The 27,939-nt window shown below is 38.3% G+C and overlaps 1 protein-coding gene and 1 pseudogene across 2 annotated transcripts in view; one reads left to right on the plus strand and one right to left on the minus strand.

Moving 5' to 3' along the window:
* The first annotated feature begins 1,162 nt into the window (after positions 1-1,162).
* Positions 1,163-8,652, plus strand: LOC113890300 (annotated as a pseudogene).
* A 5,498-nt stretch (positions 8,653-14,150) lies between these two features.
* MAN1A2 (mannosidase alpha class 1A member 2) overlaps positions 14,151-27,939 on the minus strand; it is a 152,798-nt gene continuing 139,009 nt past the window's right edge. For both annotated transcript variants that reach the window (XM_027535743.1, XM_027535737.1), the window contains one exon: positions 14,151-20,026. In XM_027535743.1, the coding sequence (XP_027391544.1) occupies positions 19,894-20,026 (133 nt within the window). In that variant the 3' untranslated portion in view covers positions 14,151-19,893. The remainder of the gene's footprint in view (positions 20,027-27,939) is intronic.

Genomic DNA, 27,939 nt, shown 5'->3' on the forward strand with positions numbered 1-27,939 from the left:
AAGTCACTTTGAAAGACAGTATGGTAATTTCTCTAAAAGTTATAGATAAATTTGCCATGTTATCTAGCATTTCCAACCCCTGAGTACATACACAAGAGAAACAAAAACAAATGCCCATACAAAAATTTGTATGCAAGGTTCATAACAGCACTGTTTATAATAGCCAAAAAGCGGAAACCAAAATGTCTATTAATTGATGAATGGATAAACAAAATATGGAATATCCATATAAATTAAATGTTTTCAGCAATAAAAAGGAACAAACTCTTGATACTTTGCTACAGCATAACTATAGCTTGAAAACCCTATATTAGGTTAAAGAAGCCAACTGCAAAAGACAACATGAAATACCCAGAAAAGGCAAATCTATTAAGACCAGGGCTTCCCTGGTGGCTCAGACGGTAAAGAATCAGCCTGCAATGCAGGAGGACCCAGGTTGAATCCCCAGTTTGGGAAGATCCCCTGGAGAAGGAAATGGCAACCCACTCCAGTATTCTTGCTTGGAGAATTCCATGGACAGAGGAGCCTGGAAGGCTCGCAAAGAGTCTGACACAACTTAGAGACTTAGCAAGAAAACATAAAGACAAAAGGCAGATTAATGGTTCTCCAGGGCTGACGTAGGAATAGAAACTGGCTGCAAATGGGCATGGAGGATCTTTGTGGATTGTGGGAGGGTTGTACAATTCTATAAGCTTACTAAATATCACCAAACTTCCCACTTAAAATGGGAAAGCCTTATTTTGTGTAAATTATACCTCAATAAAGCTGTTAATTTTAAAAAGTTAAGAGGGTGGTCCTAAGATGACAGAGGAATAGGACAGGGAGACCACTTTTTCCCCACAAATTCATCGAAAGAAGATTTGAACGCTGAGTAAATTCCACAAAACAACTTCTGAATGCTGGCAGAAGACATCAGGCACCCAGAAAGGCAGCCCATTGTCTTCAAAAGGAGGTAGGAAAAAATATAAAAGATAAAAAGACAGGCAAAAGAGGTAGGGACGGAGATCCGTCCTGGGAAGGGAGTCTTAAAAAAAAAGGGAAGTTTCCAAAAACCAGGGAACACTCTCACTGGCAAGTCTGTCGCGAGCCTTGAAACCTCAGAGGGCAACACAACTGGGAGGAAAAATAAATAAATAATTAAAACCCACAGATTACGTGCCCAATGGCAACACCCAGTGGAAAAGCAGCGCATCTGCTCGCATCCGCCACTAGCAAGCGGGGGCCAGACAGGGAGGAGGCATGGGCTGTATTGCTTAGAGTAAGGACCGGGCCTGAATGCCCCGAGGGCAATCCGAGGGAACTAACTTGAGATAGCAAACCAGACTGTGGGATAGCTATCCCGTGAAAAGCCCTAACCTAAGACACTGCCAGACCCGCTCACAGAACAAAGGATTGAGCAGAGCTAGCCGGCTGTGGACAGTCCCATCTCCTGCCAGAGACAGGCAGGCGAGGGCAGCCAGAGCCAGAAGGGGGCAATTGCAGCCCCAGAGAGGCATCATCTACCAAGCTGCAAGCAGGCTTCATTGCTAACCAAGTCTTCTTGGGATTCTGGACGGTCGACATATGCCAGGAGGGTCGCAGCCAGAGATCAGCTCCCCAGAAGAGACACATGGAACACCTGAGAAGGTGCGCCAGTTGTACACCCAGAAAACTGAGTGGCAGGGATGGGGAAGGCGATAAGTCACAGCGACTGCGCTCACCAAGCACCTGGTCACGTGAGCTGCTCAGACCTGAGAAGGGCACAAAACGCAGGCCCAACCTAGTCTATGCCTCTGTGGAGTACCCAAAAACTTGAACCTGAGCAGCTTAGACCTGGGAAGTGCATACAACTCAGGGCCTGCCTCAGACAGTTCCCAGCAGAGCAATCTAGAGCCTAAGCAATGTAGACTGGGAAAGCACACACGCCATGAGCGGGGACAGACCCAGTGTGGCTGAGACACTGCAAGCACACGCCAGTGATATTTGTTTGCAGTGTTCCTCCCTCCCCATAGCATGTCTGAACAAGTGAGCTTAAAAAAGTGACCACCACCGCCCCCTTGTGTCAGGGCGGAAATTAGACAATGAAGAGACCAGCAAACAGAAGCTGCTGCTGCTGCTGCTGCTGCTGCTAAGCCGTTTCAGTCGTGTTCGACTCTGTGCAACCCCATAGACGGCAGCCCGCCAGGCTCCCCTGTCCCCTGGATTCTCCAGGCTCCCCTGTCCCCTGGGATTCTCCAGCCCACTCCAGTGGGCTGCCATTTCCTTCTCCAATGCCTGAAAGTGAAAAGTGAAAGTGAAGTCGCCCAGTCGTGCAGCCCACCAGGCTCCTCCATCCATGGGATTCTCCAGGCAAGAGTACTGGAGTGGGGTGCCACTGACTTCTCCAGCAAACAGAAGAAGCTAAAACAAACAGAGGGGACCACCTTGGAAGTGACAGGTGCAATAGATTAAAAATGTAGTTAGCACCGACTACATAGGAAGGGGCCTATAGATCCTGAGAAGTAGAAGCCGGATCAAGGAACTCTCTGAAAATGAACTAACCCCACACTGTCCACAACAACACCAGAGAAAGTCCTAGATATATTTTTACTATTATCATTTTTTAAATAAAAATAAAATTCTTTATTTTATTTTTTTTAAGTCCTCTGCTGCTGCTGCTAAGTCACTTCAGTCGTATCCGACTCTGTGCGACCCCATAGACAGAAGCCCACCAGGCTCCCCCGTCCCTGGAATTCTCCAGGCAAGAACACTGGAGTGGGTTGCCATTTCCTTCTCCAATGCATGAAAGTGAAAAGTGAAAGGGAATTCACTCAGTCATTCTGACTCTTAGCGACCCCATGGACTACAGCCTACCAGGCTCCTCTGTCCATGGGCTTTTCCAGGCAAGAGTACTGGAGTGGGGTGCCATAAGTCCTCTATTACTCCTTTAATTTTCATTTTTATAACCTATTACTTTGCAAAAAATAAGAGCCTATTTTTTAAAGCAAACTTCATATATATATATATATATATATATATATTATAATTTTTGTGACTTTTTTTTCTTTATTATTGTATTTTTGAGAATCCAACCTCTACCCTAGATTTTTAATCTTTGCTTTTTGGTATTTGTTATCAATTTTCTACCTTTAAGAACCCAATCTTCAGTACCCATTTTTACTTGGGAGCGAGATTACTGACTTGACTGCTCTCTCCCTCTTTGGACTCTCCTTTTTCTCCACCAGGTTGCCTCTATCTCCTCCCTCACCCTTCTCTTCTCTACCCAACTCTGAATTTGTGTGTTCCAGGCTGTAGAGAACACTTAGGGAACTGATTACTGACTGGATCTGTCTCTCTCCTTTTGATACCCCCCTTTATCCTCCTGGCCACCTCTGTCTCCCTCCTTCTTCTCTTCTCTGTGTAACTCTGTGAACAACTCTGAGGGGTCCAGACTGTGGAGAGCACATAGGGAAGTGATTACTGGCTAGCTTGCTCTCTCCTCTTTTGATTCCCCCTCTTCTCCTCCTGGTTACCTCTATCTCCCTCCTCCCTCTTCTCTTCTCCACGTAACTCTGTGAACCTCTCTGGGTGTCCCTCACTGTGCAGAAACTTTTCATCTTTAACCTAGATGTTTTATCATCGGTGCTGTATAGATGGAGAAGTCTTGAGGTTACTGTAAGAATAAGACTGAAAACAGAGGCAGGAGGCATAAGTCCAAATCCTAGGAACACCAGAGAACTTCTGACTCCAGGGAACATTAATCGATTGGAGCTCATCAAATGCCTCCCGTCAGTCAGTTCAGTTCAGTCGCTCAGTCGTGTCCGACTCTACGACCCCATGAATCACAGCACGCCAGGCCTCCCTGTCCATCACCAACTCCTGGAGTTCACTCAGACTCACACCCATTGAGTCAGTGATGCCATCCAGCCATCTCATCCTCTGTCATCCCCTTCTCCTCCTGCCCCCAATCCCCCCAAGCATCAGAGTCTTTTCCAATGAGTCAAGTCTTCGCATGAGGTGGCCAAAGTACTGGAGTTTCAGCTTTAGCATCATTCCTTCCAAAGAAATCCCAGGGCTGATCTCCTTCAGAATGGACTGGTTGGATCTCCTTGCAGTCCAAGGGACTCTCAAGAGTCTTCCCCAACACCACAGTTCAAAAGCATCAATTCTTCAGCGCTCAGCCTTCTTCACAGTCCAACTCTCACATCCATACATGACCACAGGAAAAACCATAGCCTTGACTAGACAGACCTCTGTTGGCAAAGTAATGTCTCCGCTTTTGAATATGCTATCTAGGTTGGTCATAACTTTCCTTCCAAGGAGTAAGCATCTTTTAATTTCATGGCTGCAGTCACCATCTGCAGTGATTTTGGAGCCCCCCAAAATAAAGTCTGACACTGTTTGCACTGTTTCCCCATCTATTTCCCATGAAGTGATGGGACCAGATGCCATGATCTTCGTTTTCTGAATGTTGAGCTTTAAGCCAACTTTTTCACTCTCCACTTTCACTTTCATCAAGAGGCTTTTGAGTTCCTCTTCACTTTCTGCCATAAGGGTGGTGTCATCTGCATATCTAAGGTTATTGATATTTCTCCCAGCAATCTTTATTCCAGCTTGTGTTTCTTCCAGTCCAGCGTTTCTCATGATGTACTCTGCATACAAGTTAAATAAGCAGGGTGACAATATACAGCCTTGACGTACTCCTTTTCCTATTAGGAACCAGTCTGTTGTTCCATGTCCAGTTCTAACTGTTGCTTCCTGACCTGCATACAAATTTCTCAAGAGGCAGGTCAGGTGGTCTGGTATTCCCATCTCTTTCAGAATTTTCCACAGTTTATTGTGATCCACACAGTCAAAGGCTTTGGCATAGTCAATAAAGCAGAAATAGATGTTTTTTTTTGGAACTCTCTTGCTTTTTCGATGATCCAGCAGATGTTGGCAATTTGATCTCTGGTTCCTCTGCCTTTTTTAAAACCAGCTTGAACATCAGGAAGTTCACGGTTCACATATTGCTGAAGCCTGGCTTAGAGAATTTTGAGCATTACTTTACTAGCATGTGAGATGAGTGCAATTGTGTAGTAGTTTGAGCATTCTTTGGCATTGCCTTTCTTTGGGATTGGAATGAAAACTGACCTTTTCCAGTCCTGTGGCCACTGCTGAGTTTTCCAAATTTGCTGGCATATTGAGTGCAGCACTTTCACAGCATCATCTTTCAGGACTTGAAATAGCTCAACTGGAATTCCATCACCTGCACTAGCTTTGTTCGTAGTGATGCTTTCTAAGGCCCACTTGACTTTACATTCCAGGATGTCTGGCTCTAGGTGAGTGATCACACCATCATGATTATCTGGGTCGGGAAGATCTTTTTTGTACAGTTCTTTACTTAGACTGAAACCAAGCTCCACCCAAGGGCCAACAAGTTTCAGAGCAAGACATACGACGCAAATTCTCCAGAAACACAGAAACATAGCCCTGAGCTGCAATATACAGGCTGCCCAAAGTCACACCAAATCCACTGACATCTCAAAACTCATTACTGGACACTTCATTGCACTCCAGAGAGAAATCCAGCTCCACCCACCAGAACACCGACACAAGTTTCCCTAACCAGGAAACCTTGACAAGCTACCCGTCCAACCCCACAGCTAGGAAACTCCACAATAAAGAGGAACCACAAACTGCCAGAACATGGAAAGGCCACCCCAAACACAGCAATATAAACAAGATGAAGGGGCAGAGAAATACACAGCAGGTAAAGGAACAGGATAAATGCCCACCAAACCAAACAAAAGAGGAAGAGATAGGGAATCTACCTGATAAAGAATTCTGAATAATGATAATGAAAATGATCCAAAATCTTGAAAACAAAATGGAGTTACAGACAAATAGCCTGGAGACAAGGATTGAGAAGATTCAAGAAAGGTTTAACAAGGATCTAGAAAAAATAAAAAAGGGTTAATATATAATGAATAATGCGATAAATGAGATCAAAAACACTCTGGAGGGAACCAACAGTAGAATAACGGAGGCAGAAGATAGGATAAGTGAGGTAGAAGATAGAATGGTAGAAATAAATGAAACAGAGAGGAAAAAAGAAAAATGAATTAAAAGAAATGAGGACAACCTCAGAGACCTCTGGGACAATGTTAAATGCCCCAACATTCAAACCATAGGAGCCCCAGAAGGAGACAAAAAGAAAGACCATGAGAAAATACTTGAGAAGATAATAGTTGAAAACTTCTCTAAAATGGGAAAGGAAATAATCACCCAAGTCCAAGAAACCCAGACAGTCCCCAGTAGGATAAACCCAAGGCAAAATACCCCAAGACACATATTAATCAAATTAACAAAGGTCAAACACAAAGAACAAATATTAAAAGCAGCAAGGGAAAAACAACAAATAACACACAAAGGAATTCCTTATGGGATAACAGCTGATCTTTCAATAGAAACTCTTCAGGCCAGGAGGGAATGGCAGGACATACTTAAAGTGATGAAAGAAAATAACCTACAGCCCAGATTACTGTACCCAGCAAGAATCTCATTCAAATATGGAGAAATCAAAAGCTTTACAGACAAGCAAAAGCTGAGAGAATTCAACACCACTAAACCAGCTCTACAACAATGCTAAAGGATCTTCTCTAGACAGGAAGCACAGAAAGGGTGTATAAACTTGAACCAAAAACAATAAAGTAAATGGCAAAGGGATCATCAGATCAGATCAGATCAGTCGCTCAGTCGTGTCCGACTCTTTGCAACCCCATGAATCACAGCACGCCAGGCCTCCCTGTCCATCACCAACTCCCGGAGTTCACTCAGACTCACACCCATCGAGTCAGTGATGCCATCCAGCCATCTCATCCCCTGTCGTCCCCTTCTCCTCCTGCCCCCAATCCCTCCCAGCATCAGAGTCTTTTCCAATGAGTCAAGTCTTCGCATGAGGTGGCCAAAGTACTAGAGTTTCAGCTTTAGCATCATTCCTTACAAAGAAATCCCAGGGCTGATCTCCTTCAGAATGGACTGGTTGGATCTCCTTGCAGTCCAAGGGACTCTCAAGAGTCTTCTCCAACACCACAATTCAAAAGCATCAATTCTTCGGTGCTCAGCCTTCTTCACAGTCCAACTCTCACATCCATACATGACCACTGGAAAAACCATAGCCTTGACTAGACGAACCTCTGTGGGCAAAGTAATGTCTCTGCTCTTCAATATGCTATCTAGGTTGGTCATAACTTTCCTTCCAAGGAGTTAGCATCTTTTAATTTCATGGCTGCAGTCACCATCTGCAGTGGTTTTCGAGCCCCAAAAAATAAAGTCTGACACTGTTTCCACTGTTTCCCCATCTATTTCCCATGAAGTGATGGGACGGGATGCCAAGAACTTTGTTCTCTGAATGTTGAGCTTTAAGCCAACTTTTTCACTCTCCACTTTCACTTTCATCAAGAGGCTTTTGAGTTCCTCTTCACTTTCTGCCATAAGGGTGGTGTCATCTGCATATCTGAGGTTATTGAGATTTCTCCCGGCAATCTTTATTCCAGCTTGTGTTTCTTCCAGTCCAGCGTTTCTCATGATGTACTCTGCATACAAGTTAAATAAACAGGGTGACAATATACAGCCTTGATGAACTCTTTTCCCTATTTGGAACTAGTCTGTTGTTCCATGTCCAGTTCTAACTGTTGCTTCCTGACCTGCATACAAATTTCTCAAGAGGCAGATCAGGTGGTCTGGTATTCCCATCTCTTTCAGAATTTTCCACAGTTTATTGTAATCCACACAGTCAAAGGCTTTGGCATAGTCAATAAAGCAGAAATAGATGTTTTTCTGGAACTGTCTTGCTTTTTCCATGATCCAGCAGATGTTGGCAATTTGATCTCTGGTTCCTCTGCCTTTTCTAAAACCAGCTTGAACATCAGGAAGTTCACGGTTCACATACTTTTTAATAATTACCTTAAATGTAAATGGGTTGAATGCCCCAAACAAAAGACAAAGACTGGCTGAATGGATACAAAAACAAGACCCCTATATATGTTGTCTACAAGAGACCCACCTCAAAACAACGGACACATACAGACTGAAAGTGAAGGGCTGGAAAAAGATATTCCATGCAAATAGAGACCAAAAGAAAGCAGGAGTAGCAATACTCATATCAGATAAAACAGACTTTAAAACAAAGGCTGTGAAAAGAGACAAAGAAGGACACTACATAATGATCAAAGGATCAATCCAAGAAGATATAACAATTATAAATACATATGCACCCAACATAGGAGCACTGCAATATGTAAGACAAATGCTAACAAGTATGAAAGGGGAAATTAACAATAACACAATAATAGTGGGAGACTTTAATACCTCAGTCACACCTATGGATAGATCAATTTCTTGTAGATCAACCACTACATCACGCCGATGATGGAGCTGAAGCCGAACACAGGCAGCGACCATGCCTGGGTCTGGAATACCCATGCCGACTTTGCCGACGAGTGCCCCAAGCAGGAGCTCCTGGCCATCCGCTTCCTCAACGCCGAGAATGCACAGAAATTTAAGACGAAGTTCGAAGAATGCAGGAAAGAGATTGAAGAGAAAGAAAAAAAAGAGTCCGGCAAGAATGACAGCACTGAGAAGGTGGTGGAGAAGCTCGAGGCGCTATCGGTGCAGGAGGGTGAGCAGCCCCAGGACGCAGCAGAAAATTAACAAGGAAACACAAACTTTAAATGATACAATAGACCAGTTAGACCTAACTGATATCTATAGGACATTTCACCCCAAAACAATAAATTTCACCTTTTTCTCAGGTGCACATGGAATCTTCTCCAGGATAGATCACATCCTAGGCCATAAATCTAGCCTTGGTAAATTCAAAAAAACAAATCATTCCAAGCATCTTTTCTGACAACAATGCAATAAGATTAGATCTCAATTACAGGAGAAAAACTATTAAAAAATTGCAACATATGGAGGTTACACACTGCTGAATAACCAACAAATCACAGAAGAAATCAAAAAAGAAATCAAAGTATGCATAGAAACGAATGAAAATGAAAACACAACAACCCAAAACCTGTGGGACTGTAAAAGCAGTGCTAAGGGGAAGGTTCATAGCAATACAGGCATACCTCAAGAAACAAGAAAAAAAGTCAAATAAATAACTTAACTCTACTCCTAAAGCAACTAGAAAAGGAAGAAATGAAGAACCCCAGGGTTAGTAGAAGGAAAGAAATCTTAAAAATTAGGGCAGAAATAAATGCAAAAGAAACAAGAGAGACCATAGCAAAAGTCAACAAAGCCAAAAGCTGGTTCTTTGAGAAGATAAATAAAATTGACAAACCATTAGCCAGACTCATCAAGAAACAAAGGGAGAAAAATCAAATTAATAAAATTAGAAATGAAAATGGAGAGATCACAACAGACAACACAGAAATACAAAGGATCATAAGAGACTACTATCAGCAACTATATGCCAATAAAATGGACAACTTGGAAGAAATGGACAAATTCTTAGAAAAGTACAACTTCCCAAAACTGAACCAGGAAGAAATAGAAAATCTTAACAGACCCATCACAAGCACAGAAATTGAAACTGTAATCAGAAAACTTCCAGCAAACAGAAGCCCAGGACCAGATGGCTTCACAGCTGAATTCTACCAAAAATTTAGAGAAGAGCTAACACCTATCCTACTCAAACTCTTCCAGAAAATTGCAGAGGAAGGTAAACTTCCAAACTCATTCTATGAGGCCACCATCACCCTAATACCAAAACCTGACAAAGATGCCACAAAAAAAGAAAACTACAGGCCAATATCACTGATGAACATAGATGCAAAAATCCTTAACAAAATTCTAGCAAACAGAACCCAACAACATATAAAAAGATCATACATCATGACCAAGTGGGCTTTATCCAAGGGATGCAAGGATTCTTCAATATCTGCAAATCAATCAATGTAATACACCACATTAACAAATTGAAAAATAAAAGCCATATGATTATCTCAATAGATGCATAGAAAGCCTCTGACAAAATTCAACATCCATTTATGATAAAAAATCCTCCAGAAAGCAGGAATAGAAGGAACATACCTCAACATAATAAAAGCTATATATGACAAACCCACAGCAAACATTATCCTCAATGGTGAAAAATTGAAAGCATTTCCCCTAAAATCAGGAACAAGACAAGGCTGCCCACTCTCACCACTACTATTCAACATAGTTTGGAAGTTTTCGCCACAGCAATCAGAGCAGAAAAATAAAAGGAATCCAGATTGGAAAAGCAGAAGTAAAACTCTCACTGCTTGCAGATGACATGATCCTCTACATAGAAAACCCTAAAGACTCCACCAGAAAATTACTAGAGCTAATCAATGAATATAGCAAAGTTGCAGGATATAAAATCAACACACAGAAATCCCTTTCATTCCTATACACTAATAATGAGAAAATAGAGAAATTAAGGAAACAATTCCATTCACCATTGCAATGAAAATAATAAAATACTTAGGAATATATCTACCTAAAGAAACAAAAGACCTATATATAGAAAACTATAAAACACTGGTGAAAGAAATCAAAGAAGACACAAATAGATGGAGAAATATACCGTGTTCACGGATCGTAAGAATCAATATAGTGAAAATGAGTATAATACACAAAGCAATCTATAGATTCAATGCAATCCCTATCAAGCTACCAATGGTATTTTTCAGAGCTAGAACAAATAATTTCACAATTTGTATGGAAATACAAAAAACCTTGAATAGCCAAAGCAATCTTGAGGAAGAAGAATGGAACTGGAGGAATCAACCTGCCTGACTTCAGGCTCTACTACAAAGCCACAATCATCAAGACAGTATAGTATGGTACTGGCACAAAGACAGAAATATAGATCAATGGAACAAAATAGAAAGCCCAGAGATAAATCCACACACCTATGGACACCTTATCTTTGACAAAGGAGGCAAGAATATACAATGGAGAAAAGACAATCTCTTTAACTAGTGGTCCTGGGAAAACTGGTCAACCACTTGTAAAAGAATGAAACTAGAACACTTTCTAACACCATACACAAAAATAAACTCAAAATGGATTAAAGATCTAAATGTAAGACCAGAAACTATAAAACTCCTAGAGGAGAACATAGGCAAAACTCTCTCCAACATACATCACAGCAGGATCCTCTATGATCCACCTCCCAGAATACTGGAAATAAAAGCAAAAATAAATGGGATCTAATTAAACTTAAAAGCTTCTGCACAACAAAGGAAACTATAAGCAAGGTGAAAAGACAGCCTTCAGAATGGGAGAAAATAATAGCAAATGAAGCAACTGACAAACAACTAATCTCAAAAATATACAAGCAACTCCTACAGCTCAATTCCAGAAAAATAAATGACCCAATCAAAAAATGGGCCAAAGAACTAAATAGACATTTCTCCAAAGAAGACATACAGATGGCTAACAAACACATGAAAAGATGCTCAACATCACTCATTATCAGAGAAATGCAAATCAAAACCACTATGAGGTACCATTTCACGCCAGTCAGAATGGCTGCGATCCAGAAGTCTACAAGCTATAAATGCTGGAGAGGGTGTGGAGAAAAGGGAACCCTCTTACATTGTTGGTGGGAATGCAAACTAGTACAGACACTATGGAGAACAATGTGGAGATTCCTTAAAAAAAAAAAAAACCAAACTGGAACTAGAACTGCCATACAACTCAGCAATCCCATTGCTGGGCATACACACCAAGGAAACCAGAATTGAGAGACATGTGTACCCTAATGTTCATCGCAGCACTGTTTATAATAGCCAGGACATGGAAGCAACCTAGATGTCCATCAGCAGGCGAATGGATGAGAAAGCTGTGGTACATATACACAATGGAGTATTACTCAGCCATTAAAAAGAATACATTTGAATCAGTTCTAATGAGGTGGATGAAACTGGAGCCAAGTACAGAGTGAAGTAAGCCAGAGTGAAGTACTACAGAGTGAAATAAGCCAGAAAGAAAAACACCAATACAGTATAATAATGCATATATATGGAATTTAGAAAGATGGTAATGATAACCCTGTATGCGGGACAGCAAAAGAGACACAGATGTATAGAACAGTCTTTTGGACTCTGTGGGGGAGGACGAGGGTGGGATGATTTGGGAGAATGGCATTGAAACATGTATATTATCATATGTAAAACGAATCACCAGTCCAGATTCAATGCATGATACAGGGTGCTTGGGGCTGGTGCACTGGGATGACCCAGAGGGAGGGGATGGGGAGGAAGGTGGGAGGGGGGTTCAGGATGGGGAACACATGTACACCTGTGGTGGATTCATGTCAATGTATGGCAAAACCAATACAATATTGTAAAGTAAAAATAAATAAATAAAAGTTAAACAAGCAAATGGCAAAAAGTAATTCTCTTATATCCTTGCCACAAAAAGATAACTGCTGTTAACTTTTCTTCCTCTGTGTGTTTTAACAAAATGTTCTACCATACAGTTTTAAAACTGATTGGTTCACATATATTAATATATTTGTGTGTCATTAATAACAAAACTGCATGAACACTTCATGAAATGATACATGATGAAATTGAAAAACCACTTTGGGGATCATCCAATGCCTTAATCTTACCCCATTTTGGTTTCATTTCCTTACATATAAAACAAGGAAGTTTTAGAACTAGTTTTCTTGGTTCTTTGCTGACCTGAACCTCTTTATTAAATTTTTCCTACTCCTTTTGGAATTATTACTCCAATCTGTTGCTAATGAACATAATTAAAAAATAGCAACTAACATTGCAAGCTTATTTCAGCCTGGATGCATGGATTTTTCATATTTAATTCTCCTAAAAAATCTGTATTATCTTCCTTTTACAGATAAAAAATTGAGATTTTCTTAGGGTTAAGAAACTGAAATTCTCTTGAGGGAAGGACAGAATGGGAAATTATTGCTCAATGGTTACAGAGATTGTTTGGAGTGATGAAAAAGTTTTGGAAATAGATACTGGTGATGGTTGAACACCACTGTCAATGTAATTATTAACACTACTGGGTTATACACAAATATGGCTAAAGTGGCAAACTTTATATTTAATTACAAAAAAATTTTTAAGATATGTTAGGTCAGCCAACAGGACCCTTTTTTTTTTTTTTTAAACAGCCTTAATGAGGTACAACTGGCATAACATGCTGTGAATTGAAGCTGTATATGGTATGATATATGCATAGACTGTGTAATGATTACAAGTCAATAACACATTCATCACCTCACATACATTTTTTGGTGTGAGATGGTGTTAAACCTTCTAGTAACTTTCAAGTATGTTTCCATGTTGTTAACTTTCCATGTTGTTAACTATAGCCATCATGCTATACATTACATCCCTTCAACTTATCTTACAAATGGAAGTTTGTACCATTTGACCAACATCTCCCCACCCCTCAGACTCTAGCAATCACCAATGTACTGTTTCTATGAACCCATACTCTTTAACATGAATGCTATTTGCACGTTGATAGTGTTTCGTAACCCAGTGAAATAGTGGTGAAAATCTGATACCTGACAGAGGCTCAGATTTTATAAAATAGTCACTCAAGCTTCTGAAAAGATAAGTCCACAATTAATTTTAATACATCTAATAGTTCAAATTTCCTAGTTTAAAATTTTGATCATTAAAATCCACTGTGGCAGGAAGATTAATTCAGGGATGTAAACTGATTTATTTTGGCTTTATACTATCCTATTTGATGATTCAGGGGTACAGTTTTAAATATCCTGTGCTTTTACAGTATTGATAGGTTAAACCACTATCTATATTATAGCTGACTCTATTCCTCAAGTCCCATAGGCCTGTTTTCTGCTCAAGAATCACTTAAGAAGAATCAGATAACAGAAAGAGATCCAGTGATTATGTAATTTTTAAGCTTGATGGTCTCAGAGGTTGGACTAGACTAGATGAAAGTCACACAGGCCTATAGTTTGTTTTCTTAAAATTAGATGGCATGAAAATTTCATCTGGCAAGCTCTTCATCTTTCTATAACATTGAGGAATATTAAGATTAGCTGAACCAAAAGAAATGCTCTCTGAATGTTCCCATAGTTTCCCAACTGAAAGTCCAAGTTGTTCTAGAAACAGGAAGACTGAACTGTGCTGTCATCAATGGGTACAAATAAAGGATAAACAGACTTTTCACTTAAAGAACATCTTTATTTAACCTTTAATATACAATATTACCTTTAATTTATAAAAATTACGTATGGAGGACATAACTGGAAATCACTTCAGGAGTGGCCGGTGGGTACCGATTTAGGAGGTTATACTTGCCCCACTTATTAGTTTAGGGAAAAATTATACCAGTGAATTTGAGACCAGTAAGATTGAGAAATGGCATTTCAACTTCTGAATCCAGTATTAAAACTGAGGATGCTTTATTCAAACTATCCAACAAAAACTAATTTCTAAATTTTCTAAAAAATAACTTTTCCCAAGAGGTGAGCTTATCTCCATGGATTTTTCTGGTATATAATTTGCAGTAGAAGTCTGTAGCTTTCAAATAGCTGCAATACATATTTAATTATTTAAAATCTTCTGCAGATTAACATGTATGTATGTGGTGTATGTGTCTGTGTACTCACACTTATATTCACACTGAGTCACACTGAGCCGAAGCCATCTGTATTGTGTGCTGGACCTAGAAAGGTAATTCATTTATGGTGTGTGTCCCCCCTGTCATTCTGAGTACAGGCTTCCCCTTTCTAGGATTTCCAAACGTAGTGAAATATTTGGTAAACTTCTTTGTGAAAAAAGCTATCCTCAAGAAGCTCAGTGCACTGCAATGTACATACGTACTAGCATTGTGGTGGGCTCAAAGGTTAAAGTGGATTAGTTGTTAAACAGTTAAAAGGCTGAGGATGCTTTAATTTAAATATAATGCACACTGACATTATGAAATACTTTTGACTTGAAAAAGGACTGACCAAGTGCAAGAAGAGGAAGGGAACTCTTCTTCTGGACACATCTTTTTCTCTGCATTCCTCAGATTTAGGCTGTTGCAGAGGCAACAAGTGCAACAGTACCTTTCTGTAGTCTAAAAAGGAAGAGTAGTTGCCAAATGGCAACTGAGCCACATAACCCATTTTCTGTTGCTTAAAATTTTTTCAGGAGATTGACTTCTGTAGCACAAAGGTCAGAAATATAATTTCATATTCTTGTCATAGGGCCCTAAGAGTATTCAAGTGGAGGAATTTTTGCAGCTCCAGCCATCCAGAGTCCTGGTCCAAAGGTCAATGAGCAGGCAGAACCTGGAGCAAATGTACTAATTTTGATACCACAGAGATCCTTCCTTTTACATGGAGACTCTGGAATTGTGGCATTAAATGATAAGAAAGGATAAGGGCTGACAGCATATCCCACAAACAAACAAAATGCCTCCTTCAAGATAGTTGTACCATACTGAAACCTGAACAGCCTCCAGAGGATAGCTATTTTCAAGACAACAAATATATAGCTTTAGGTTACACAAATACATATGATCATACATACATGACTTTTTTTTGCTTTAAAAATGAATTATGTATTCAAAACAGATAAAAGATGAATATCAAAGATTATAGGGTTTTACACAAATTAAAATTGAGATCAAGGGGTAACAATTATGATCCATGGGCCAAATCTAGTCCTCCATGTTCCAGAAAATAAAGTTTTACTGGAAAACAGCCACCGACACCCCTTTCTTTACATGTTTTCTATACTTGCTTTGATGGCTCAACAGCAGAACTGAGTATAGAGACAGAGACTGTATGGTTCACAATGCCTGAAATATTCACCATCTGGCTCTCTGGAGGAAAGCATGCTGATCCACAGATCACAGACAACATGACCTGAATGAGCTGAAGGAACAGAAAATCATCTTCATCAATGTTCTGGAACCAAGTACATTAAAATATCTCCAGATCATATTTGGTTACTCAAATATTCTGCTTAAAATCTGTGCAGCCAAAAGTAGTTAACAACAGTGTTCATTAATTAACAGAGACAATACTAAAAATCTTTCTGTGTATCATTGTATTTATGTATATATCTACATAAACAGTGCATTAAGATATGAGCTAGCCAATCTGAGTGTAAGGAAACCTAAAGAAAAATAAGAACTCAAAATACCATTACTAGGAACTGTTATTAGGAACTTAGAAATATTTCAGTATATTCTTCTTTTATATTTAACAGCATGAGACCATTACTAGGAACCACAGCAGAGTGTAAACAATTTACAACTAACTGCAAATTTTACCCATTTAATTATGTGACAAAATTTTTTGAATATAAAATAACCAGCATTTCTATAAAACATTAACTTTTAATTATGTAATTAAAGTGATAATAGCAAAATAAGAATGTTTTTATTTCTAAAGTAGATATTTTAGTCAAAGTTGCATCAGAAATCAAGTATTTCTTTTGACATTTTTCAAGAGACTTTAGTTATTAACTACAATTATAGCTGTTAGTAGTATGTAGTAACACATTGTTTAAAATATATTATAAACCATTTCTTCTTTAATTTAAAGGAAATATAAAATTAAGGACTTTGTAACATGAATCATACTGAAAAACACTTAAAATGGTATGAACAACTCTTATACAGAAAATGCCACTGGAATCACAAAGTGTTCTAACACTTGAAAGTGCCGAGCACAGTGCTTGGCACACATTAGGTATGCTGTGCTTGTTCACTCACTCACTCACTCACTCACTCATTCATAAGGAATCCACGCCTAAGGAGAAACTCCAAGGGCAAGCACAACAAATTTTACCAACAAATTTGAAGTTCTGACAAAGACTTTGGCAATGGAGAATGGGAGAGGAGATGTTAATGATCAAAATTTCCAACTGCTTGGTTAAAATCTACCAACTAAAGCCCTGGGTTGTCCTAGAGAACATCACAGAGAATCAGGGTCAATATTCCACAACAGGAATATATTCCTTCAATACCCAGGTTTTGCTTTTACACATAAACATTTGCTCAAAGACAACAATAGTTAGTGTCAGACATAAGACAGCACATCTCTGCAACCCACCAGAAAGTAAGAATCCTGTGACTGGGTACCTATTTTTCTGCACTGAGACTTCTTTTTGGTTGGGACCACATTCTCTTGGTTTTAACAACTTAATACTGGTTTGAACCAAAAACGTGATTCTAAAATTCTAAAAGAAAGAAAAATAAATATATAAGGTAGAGGGGTGTTTAACATCTATTTTTTTCTCTTATATACCAAATGATCTATCTACTGTGCACATTTGTGCCAAAGGAACAAAGTAACGTGTCTGCTTTTGAGGAGGCACCTGGAAAGGAGCATTTCTAGGCTCTTTGAAGAAGGTCTTAAAAATATAACGAATGTTTAACCTGAGTCATAAGGTCTACAAAATGCAAAGGACTGTAAAGGACAGAAAAAAGTAAAGAATACTCTCAGAAACTAGCAGAATATGGGAATAATATAGGATAAGGATTGATCTTGGAGAAAAGAAAATTTTAAATCCTTAACAAAAATAAAACATGAAACTGGCAACTCGTAGCTGACTTAAATGTAATTGCCTTTGGTATTCAGAGAAGAAAAAAAAGAAAAAGGAAGCAATGTCATAAGCTCTAGTCTTCTCACCATCACAAGGAAGATAAGGAGATGATGAAGACTCTTCCTTTATCCCCCTCAAGAGTTTTTGTTTGTACCAGAACTAGCCATGCTCATACACCTCTCAGTCTTCTCTTGAGCTCCAGAAAGACAAACAGAGCACTTGGTGTGGGGGTTTTGTCTTCTCACTCCTTGAGAAGTTCCTGGGGAACAAAAAGGTTCCTTCACTCTGCATTCTTCTAAATGAAGTGAGGAAGTGTTCACTGCCATCTACAGAGCTGTTCTGGGTCTTTTGCCAAGTCAAGTTATTCATTTTTTTAAAGTGACTCATAAGTGGGCTTGTGCTATTTTTAGGAGCAAAGCTAATGTTTTTTGAGAACCAAACACTTTCCCTTTCTCTTCTAAAGTTAGTCATCTACCCTTTTCATTTAAAATTTTTAGTTTTTCAACTAGTAAAAGATATTACAATTTCAAAATATGAACTAAAATTTAAGTTTCCTAAAGATTTAAATAATGCAACTGGCTCTACATCCTTACTTTCTATGTCTAGTGAAAATCTTGAGGGGGTTATCATTTATGGATCATCTTCTGAACTATGTGAACTGTTTGACTATCTGTGATATAAGATGAACACCCTTAAAATATTTAATCATATTAATTTACTAAATCTTTTTCCAATGTAAACCTAACACATGCTAATAAAAAATTTTTTAAAAACTATCAAAATAAGACAATAAACCTTCAGAACTCTAAAGTGGGCTTCCTACACATTGCTTTTTGAAATCTTCAAATTCATAGTAAATATTAGACTAATATTTAGTAGTAGTAGACTACTACTACTACTCCCAACTATTACTGCCAATGGAAGCTGTTTGTATTAAGTGTAAGGAAGAAAAAGCATCTTGTACTGTGACATAAATTTAAGGGGCAGAAAATTTATAAGCCTTATTTACCTTTTAGTTCCTGATAAAATTTAAGTTATTCCCCCACAAATATAAAGAAATATTGCAAAATCTATTGATGGTAAGAGAAAGCCCCTTAGATATATTTCAAATTTAGTGTATTATAATTAAATTATACCACATTTTAATTACTAAATATTATTTTGAAACTACTCTAATTCTTTGGATTTATATAAATATCCTTGGAGAAAAAAAGTTGAATTTATTTTTTACATAAAATGTTTATGAAAAGCTCACTCATCTGATGGGATAATAAAGGATCCCCTATCCCTAAAACAGTTAAGGAAGTTTCAATACATTTTGTTTTTGATTTAATAAATTGTGAAAGTAATCTGGTTCATCAAGGTAAATTCAGAGCTGCATAACAGTGCAGTGAATTTTGTCAAGCCACACAAAGAGCTGAAAATTGAGGGAGTCTACTAAGGTCAAAGTGAACGAAATTTACTTGGTAGATTTGCTGGTTTGAAAAAATAATCTCCTACCAACAAAACCAAGGCTTTCTCTTAGAACAGGTTTCAAGGCAACAAACTGCAGCATTTTCCCCACTTTTTGTCATGCTACCAACACGAGACTGAACAACATGCACGGAATTCCAAACCCAGGCTCGTAAGTAGTGGTGATGATAAATAGTAGTTTCAATGATTCCATATGGAGACAAAGACTTGAAGAGTATTCTTTGTGAATCATGTCCCCAGAGAAATCAAATTTAACCAAGAAATTTTAACAGACTAGATTGTGATTTGAAATGGCTGCCAGTCTGCATCTAATGGGAACTTGAAAATTCAGAGAGGGATAGGTATTCTGTTTCTTTTTTGAGTCTTCCTGTGGCCTATGCAGTTACATTGTTCTTTTGCTCTTGTTTATTTTAATCCATTCCATTATTAAAAATGGAGGGGAAAAGAGGACAAACAATGTGTAAATATTGTGACTTGAGAGCTGCTCCACAGAGGAAACAAATGTGTAATTGGTTTCAAAGGCCATCTCCAACTCCTACAAGGTGCTCCACATTCTTGGCTTATTCTTAGGAAGTATAGCCTCCAGATTCCAGGACTCTAGAAACAACAGCAACAGGCATAATTTTTCAAGTGACCATCTCATTAAGAATCAAAGCACATCAGGTCTCTGTCCTACATACACCAGAATATGTTTTGGTCAGGTATAAAATGGAATCATTTCAAAGTTGAAATATCTACAAGTTGAAAAGTCTTGCAGGGAATAGTCATGTTTCACCCTGCCATGTTGACTTAAGAGGTCCAGGTTTTCAAAAGGCCCCTCTCCAGACTAGTTTCTGTAGTGGTCCATGTAAACAAAACACAGGTGAGAATGGTCTTTCTGGAGCTGCATTCATCGAACAGCAGGATTTCTTGAAAGTGTGGTGTTGGCTAAATGCAACACGGGCAGAGGGTGAGCCTCTGTATTAAATACCCAGTGGTCTAAAGGTAAAAGGTCATCACCGGAGAAGAGCAGATACAAATACCTGAAAATTTAAAGGAAAAAAAAAATGAGTTTCAACTAGAATTCAACAAGATCAGGTGATCTCAGTTATAATGGAAGAGTACACCAGTAACCTATTTTGAGAACTTTGATGAAAAACATGCCAGAAAATGAACCTCAGTCATTCAAATGATGAAAAACACAAAAGCAATGTATTCCAGAAAAGTGAATAAAATCCAGTAAGATGAACAACTAGACCTCTGAAAGAAGGCAGTTAAAAGGCAAATTCCACATACCTGTCTGAAGCACATAAAACAATAATGCTATAAAATGGCATAAAACAAACCAATCCATGGTTTTTTACAGACATTCTTTTAAAGTTCAGATATAATATCAATCATATGTTTTGGCAACTTACAGAGATCACAGTATAACTACAAATTAATGTGTGTGTGTGTGTGTGTGTGTGTGTGTGTGTGTGTGTGTGTTAGTTGCTCAGTCTTGTCCGACTCTTTGGGACCTCATGGACTGCAGCCTGACAGACTCCTCTGTCCATGGGATTTCCTAGGTAAGGATATTGGAGTGGGTTGCCACTCCCTCCTCCAAGGTATCTTCCCAACTGAGGGATCAAACCCGAATTAATAAACACTAAAGAAAGTAAGTGAAGCATTATTATTTGGACACAGCAATGACTTTATATACTCCTAATACATTAGTTTTTATAGTTCTTGGAGAAGATACTGCAAACTGTTCAAAAAAAGTTCTAGAAACATTATGGATTTACAGGAAGGTTAATCATTTATTAGTCTTTCTTAATAGGTAATAGCATTGTTTATATGAAGACATATATATTTACACCTCTCCATGAACACTGCAGGGCACAGGGGTAACTTAGAAATTTAAAATAGTTTACACAACAATTCTTACCATGATAGGTAAAAATATCATATGTATATCACATTATATATTAGAATTGGGCAAATTCCAATATGAATTCTATTACGGGGTTATCAAAGTGAGCAGAAAACAACCATAAAGAGTTGGCAATCTGGGTTATAACTCTTGATCTTAGCAGTAAGTAGCTGGGCTTTACTTATAAGGCTTTGGTGAAGAATTCCTTTACAGTATTTTAGCTAAACTTTCTTTATTTTAAAAATAGGCACATTAACATCTTTTCATTTTACTGTTATAGTTCTTGGTGACAGAGTAAAACCATATGGCACTGAGGTAAATGGAGGCTGCTTATCAACTGTGTAACTGGTGAAGCTGGAACAGAGAGTAACAGGGCCTCTACTTTCACTCTGATCCCAGACCTTGAGATCTGCTTGACTAACTTACTCACCAGGTAACAGGCAGAGAAGCTGGAACTGAAAAAGGCTTGGATGAACATAGCAAGAGACTCCGCTGAGTCTGCTTACTGTATGGAGATGAGAAGCACACGCTCTCTGTGTTCTGGGCACAAACATGTCTAGGAGAGCTATGTTCTGTGCAGTTTCATGTCTTTTGGCTAAATGTGGGCTAATGTAGCAGGCTCACTCTAATTGTAACACTTCTTGGGAGAGGAGTAGGTGAAGGAATAGAGAGAAAATGCAGTTTCTTGTAAAATGATTTCTTTACATTGGCAAGTGCTATAGAAGTACCTTATGTAAATACACAAAAAGCTTTAGATAACAGAAAGTGGTATTTTATTTTTAAATAATCATGAAACAATCTTAATAAAACTGTAGTGGGTTGAGTAGCCCCCCTATTCCCCAACTCATGTCCATCTGGTGCCTCAGAATGTCACTTTATTTGGAAATAGGGTCTCTGGTATATAATTAGTCAAGGATCTGAAGAGGAAACCATCCTTGTAGTGTGGGCCCTAAAACCAATGGCTTCAATCTGTACAAGAGAAAGGACAGCGAGTGATCTGGACCCAGAGACATGAAAATCATGTGAAGGCAGAGGCAAAGACTCAAGGAACACCATCCAAAGAACACCTTCAGAGGAAAATTATTTCAGACTTCTGGACTGCAGAGGTGTGACAGAAAAACTTCTGTAATGCCACCAAGTCTGTGGTGATTTGTTACTGCAGCTCTAGGAAATTAATACAACTTTCATGCCAAGCCTCCAGAGGATTCCTCTGGACCTTAAGCAGAGGTTTGGATGAACTACTTGGAGAGTCAAATAGGCCCTAGACAGCAGGAGGTAGACTATAGATATATATTTAAATTTTTATTTTATTTTTTTTTAACATATTTTATTTTCTACATTTATCTCATCCTTTAACTTTATAAAAATTTTTATTCTTTGGTAATGCTTAAATAATAGTCAGATATTAATTTCCATTTCTAGATTACTTTTTCTTTAAAATAGATGGTTTTCTCTCCTCATTCTTTTTTTTTTTTTAACAACAAAAAACCTTTATTTTGTTGTATATAAAACCAGAACATTTTTTACATAGATAATTTGGACCTCAAAGATATGTTTTGTTTTTTTTTTTTAATTTTTTAATCCACCACAGGTATACATGTGTTCCCCATCCTGAACCCTCCTCCCTCCTCCCTCCCCATACCATCCCTCTGGGTCGTCCCAGTGCACCAGCCCCAAGCATCCAGCATCGTGCATTGAACCTGGACTGGCATCTCGTTTCATACATGACATTTCACATGTTTCAATGCCATTCTCCCAAATCATCCCACCCTCTCCCTCTCCCACAGAGTCCATAAGACTGTTCTATACATCAGTGTCTCTTTTGCTGTCTCGTATACAGGGTTATCGTTACCATCTTTCTAAATTCCATATATATGTGTTAGTATACTGTATTTATGTTTTTCCTTCTGGCTTACTTCACTCTGTATAATAGGCTCCAGTTTCATCCACCTCATTAGAACTGATTCAAATGTATTCTTTTTAATGGCTGAGTCACCATTGTGTATATGTACCACAGCTTTCTTATCCATTCATCTGCTGATGGACATCTAGGTTGCTTCCATGTCCTGGCTATTATAAACAGTGCTGCGATGAACATTGGGGTACACGTGTCTCTTTCCCTTCTGGTTTCCTCAGTGTGTATGCCCAGCAGTGGGATTGCTGGATCATAAGGCAGTTCTATTTCCAGTTTTTTAAGGAATCTCCACACTGTTCTCCATAGTGGCTGTACTAGTTTGCATTCCCACCAACGGTGTAAGAGGGTTCCCTTTTCTCCACACCCTCTCCAGCATTTATTATTTGTAGACTTTTGGATCGCAGCCATTCTGAGAGGTTTGGATGAACTACTTGGAGAATCAAATAGGCCCTAGACAGCAGGAGGTAGACTATAGATATATATTTAAAATTTTATAGCAAAATAAATGTTTGAAATTAAAGTAAAATAGCTAAACAACTCATGTCAAGGCCATGGTACATTATTACTGACAGAGATTTTTAACTTGGATTTTAAATACAGAACAACCAGAGAAGTGTGATCTTTGCTATGAAAGTTGAGAAAAGTCTAATTCAAATTAGCTATCAGACTACCAGATCCTCTAATAAGGATTTTTTATGACTACAGTTCAAAGTTGGAGATAACAGATGACAAACAGCATTGCCAAAGGCCTGTAAGTATATAAAAAGGTGCTATTAAGTACCTCAGTTTTACTGGATGTCTTGCTTGCTTTTTAGAACTATTTTAAAATGCTGTTCACATATACCTCTTTTATCTATAAAGACAAGACATTCAGAGGAGGTGATGGTACCAGAAGTAATCTCAACTAAGTGTTGGTAGCATTCACTACCAACAAATAGGAAAGTTTTACAGTCAAACAGGAAAGAACAGTCAACCAAATCTGAGAAGAAACATTTAAGTGTCTATGGAGAAATGCTAAGGCTAAAAAAGAACCAACTACCAAGCTACTGTGTTCTTTACTTAATTCTTTATGTTTATCAAATGAGCCTTGCTGACTTGTTTATTCTCTTCCACAACTACCAGGGGCAGTGTTCACGGTATTATGGATAGATGCTACAACCCTAAAGGCTTGCACTAGGGACTACAACTAACTCACAAGAAAACCTCAGACTGTTTGAAAAATTATTTACTTAAATCTTCCATTTCATTTATACTCCTAATGTTTAAATAATGTCTTAGGATGGATAAATTGAAGACATGCAGTGGAAATTATATTCTAAAAGATGATACATTAAAATATACAATTATTAACCTCTCCAAAAGATCTGTCCCTCTCTGCCTTTCTTAAATCTAAAAGTTGTTTCCTAGTGGGAAGGGATGGGGAAGGAAAAAACATTGAAACAAACATGGCAGTATTGTGGATTCAAATCCATTTTTTTGAAAGATAAACTGGAAGTGGAACATTTGTGATATTAAGACCCAAAGGGGCTGGGAAAAATTCCTCTTCCTCTCCTTTAAGGGGTCAAATAATTTAGGGTGACTTTCCTATAGGTCAGAGAACACTGAAACTACATAAACAGTTGGGATTATTTCATATAACAAAAAGTCCAGATGTAGGTGGTAATCTTGGTTAAAGATTAATGAAAAAATATTAATTTTTTTCCAGGTGCCAAAAGGCCTTATCCCTTTTTCCCTTTTCTTAGGTCACTGCCTTGAGAAAACTTCTAACTGTCCCTTTGATACATATGTAAATCTTTTTTTAAAGCTTCATAAACCTCTTGCCTGTGTTACAATTCAGGAATGTTTTTCTTAAAATGCCTGGGAGCCATGCCTCTGAAATATAAACATCAAGGAAGACAGCACCCCAATCTCTCTCTCACTGTGAGGTTAGCTTAGGAAACTTCCTCTAAGCTCTAATTAACCCCTTGTGATAAATATAGAAGTATTATTTTTCCTTTGGATAAAGAGAATTAACACACATGGCCTCCCCAGTTACCTTATACCTTATGAATTCAGAATGAACCAAGTATAGCAAATGGTGCTGTCAAGAAACTACCCGTTTCTCATTACACTGCCTTTGTACCTTTGTCAGAAAAATGTCTTCCCACCACTTCCTATATCCTGTTTCAAATATTTGTCCATCAATTATTACTGTCTATTTCACCAATACCACACTGTTCTAATTATGATAGCTTTATAGTAAGTCTTGAAATCAGGCAGTATTAGGCTTTCAACTTTGCTTTTTTTGAAACTTGTTTTGGTTAGTCTAAGTTTTGTATTTCCATATGAAATTTAGAAACAGCTTATTAATTTCTACCCAAAAGAACCTCCAGGAATTTTGATTGGGATTATGTAACTACAGAATAATTGAGGGAGAGTTGACAATACTGAATTCTCAGAACCACAAAGAGAATCTCTCCATTTATTTAGATCTTTAATTTCTCACAGCAGTGATTTTTAGTTTTCAGTGTACAGGTCTTTAATGTGTTTTGGCAAGATATCCCTAAAATTTCATATCATTTCATATGCTATTACAAGGGGAAATTTTTCAGTTTCAATTTCTTGATTGCTCACTGCTAGTATATATAATTGATTTTAATATATTAATCTTCTGTCCACAACCCTGCTAAATTAACTTACTAATTCTACTAACTTTTTGAGAAACTCCATAGGATTTTTAAAGATGACAATCATCCTCTACAAAAAAAAGTCTTTTCTTTTGTCTGGCTGCAGATAGAACCTCCATTACAAGGCTAAATAGAAGTGAAGAGAACAGATATCCTTGTCTTGTTCCTAATCTTAGGAGGATCTTAGTTCTTCAGTATGATGTAACTATACATTCTTCATACATGCCATTTATCAAGTTAAGAAAGTTCCTTTCTATTTTTTGTTTGCTAAGAATTTTATCAGGAATGGATATTGGATTTTGTTAAGTGATTTTTCTGTCTATTGAGGTAAGCATATAGTTTTTGTTTTACAGTTCATTGACTGATTTTCAAATGTTAAATCAAGCCTCCATACTTGGAATAAACCCACTTGGGTCATGATGTATTAACTATTTAATATGTTGTTAGACTTGATTTGCTAAAATCTTGTTTAGCTATTTTATAGTTAACTATATGCAGGTCAGGAAGCAACAGAACTGGACATGGAACAACAGACTGGTTCCAAATAGGAAAAGGAGTACGTCAAGGCTGTATATTGTCACTCTGTTATTTAACCTATATGCAGGGTACATCATGAGAAACGCTGGGCTGGAAGAAGCACAAGCTGCAATCAAGATTGCCGGGAGAAATACCACCCTTACGGCAGACAGTGAAGAGGAACTAAAAAGCCTCTTGATGAAGGTGAAAGAGGAGAGTGAAAAAGTTGGCTTAAAGCACAACATTCAGAAAACTAAGATCATGGCATCTGGTCCCATCACTTCATGGGAAACAGATGCGGAAACAGTGTCAGACTTTATTTTTTTGGGCTCCAAAATCACTGCAGATGGTGACTGCAGCCATGAAATTAAAAGATGCTTACTCCTTGGAAGAAAAGTTGTGACCAACCTAGATAGCATATTCAAAAGCAGAGACATTACTTTGCCAACAAAGGTCCGTCTAGTCAAGGCTATGGTTTTTCCAGTAGTCATGTATGGATGTGAGAGTTGGACTGTGAAGAAAGCTGAGTGCCGAAGAATTGATGGTTTTGAACTGTGGTGTTGGAGAAGACTCTTGAGAGTCCCTTGGACTGCAAGGAGATCCAACCAGTCCATTCTAAAGGAGATCAGTCCTGGGTGTTCTTTGGAAGAATGATGCTAAAGCTGAAACTCCAGTACTTTGGACACCTCATGCGAAGAGCTGACTCATTGGAAAAGACTCTAATGCCGGGAGGGATTGGGGGCAGGAGGAGAAGGGGACGACAGAGGATGAGATGGCTGGATGGCATCACCGACTCGATGGATGTGAGTTTGAGTGAACTCCGGGAGTTGGTGATGGACAGGGAGGCCTGGCGTGCTGCGATTCATGGGGTCGCAAAGAGTCGGACAGGACTGAGTGCCTGAACTGAACTGAATTGAAGTTCATGAGGGATATTAGTCTTGCTTTCAACGAAGACTCTGTCATTGTTATATTTGCTCCTTTTTGCCTAACTTGTCTTTTCCGTCTGGTTGCTTTTAAGATTTTTTTCTTTATCACTATTTTTGAGCAATGTGATTACAATGTGCCTTGGGTGAAGCATTTTTTATGTTCCTTTTCCTTGAAGTTTAGTCTGCGAGTATAGTATTTGCAGCAAGTTTGAAAAGACTGGGATCAGTTTTTCATCCATACCGCTGTCCTCTTCGCCAGAGACTCCACTTTCACATATTTTAAACCATGTGCAGTTGTTACACAGCTCACAATGCTCTTTTCATTTTTCTAAGATTCTTTCTTTTGTTGTTCTTGTTTCATTTTGATTTCTATTCCTATGTTTTCAAGTTCACTGACCTTTTTCTCCTGCAATGTCTAATGTGCTATTAATCCTATTTGGTATATTTATTTTCCAACCCAGACACTGTAGTTTTCATTTCTGGAAGTTTTATTTGGGTTTTAACATCTTCCACATCTGTACTTAATGTTTTGAATACACAGAATACAGTTATAATAACTGTTTTAATATTATCTGCTAATTCTAACATGTCTATGAGTTCCAAGTTAATTTCAATTGATAACCTCCGTGTTTGTTCCTGGATAGTTTTCTATCACTATAAATCTAAAGTTTTGTTCAGGAATATCATTAAGTTACTTGGAAACAGTTTGATCCTTTCAGGTCTTGTTTTTATGATTTGTTATGTAGATCCAAAGCTGTAGATTATTCCCCTCTACTGAGGCACAAGCTGGATTTAGAAAAGGCAGAGGAACCAGAGATAAAATTGCCAACATATACAGGATCATAGAAAAAGCAAGGGAATTCCAAAAAAAATCTACTTCTGCTTCACTATGCTGAAGCCTTTGATTGGGTGGATCACAACAAACTGTGGAATATTCTTAATGACATGAGAATACCAGACCATATTACCAGCCTCCTGAGAAACCTGTATGCAGGACAAGAAGCAACACTTAGAACTGGAC

The sequence above is a fragment of the Bos indicus x Bos taurus genome, chromosome 3 (assembly GCF_003369695.1).
Source record: "Bos indicus x Bos taurus breed Angus x Brahman F1 hybrid chromosome 3, Bos_hybrid_MaternalHap_v2.0, whole genome shotgun sequence".
NCBI lineage: Eukaryota > Metazoa > Chordata > Mammalia > Artiodactyla > Bovidae > Bos > Bos indicus x Bos taurus.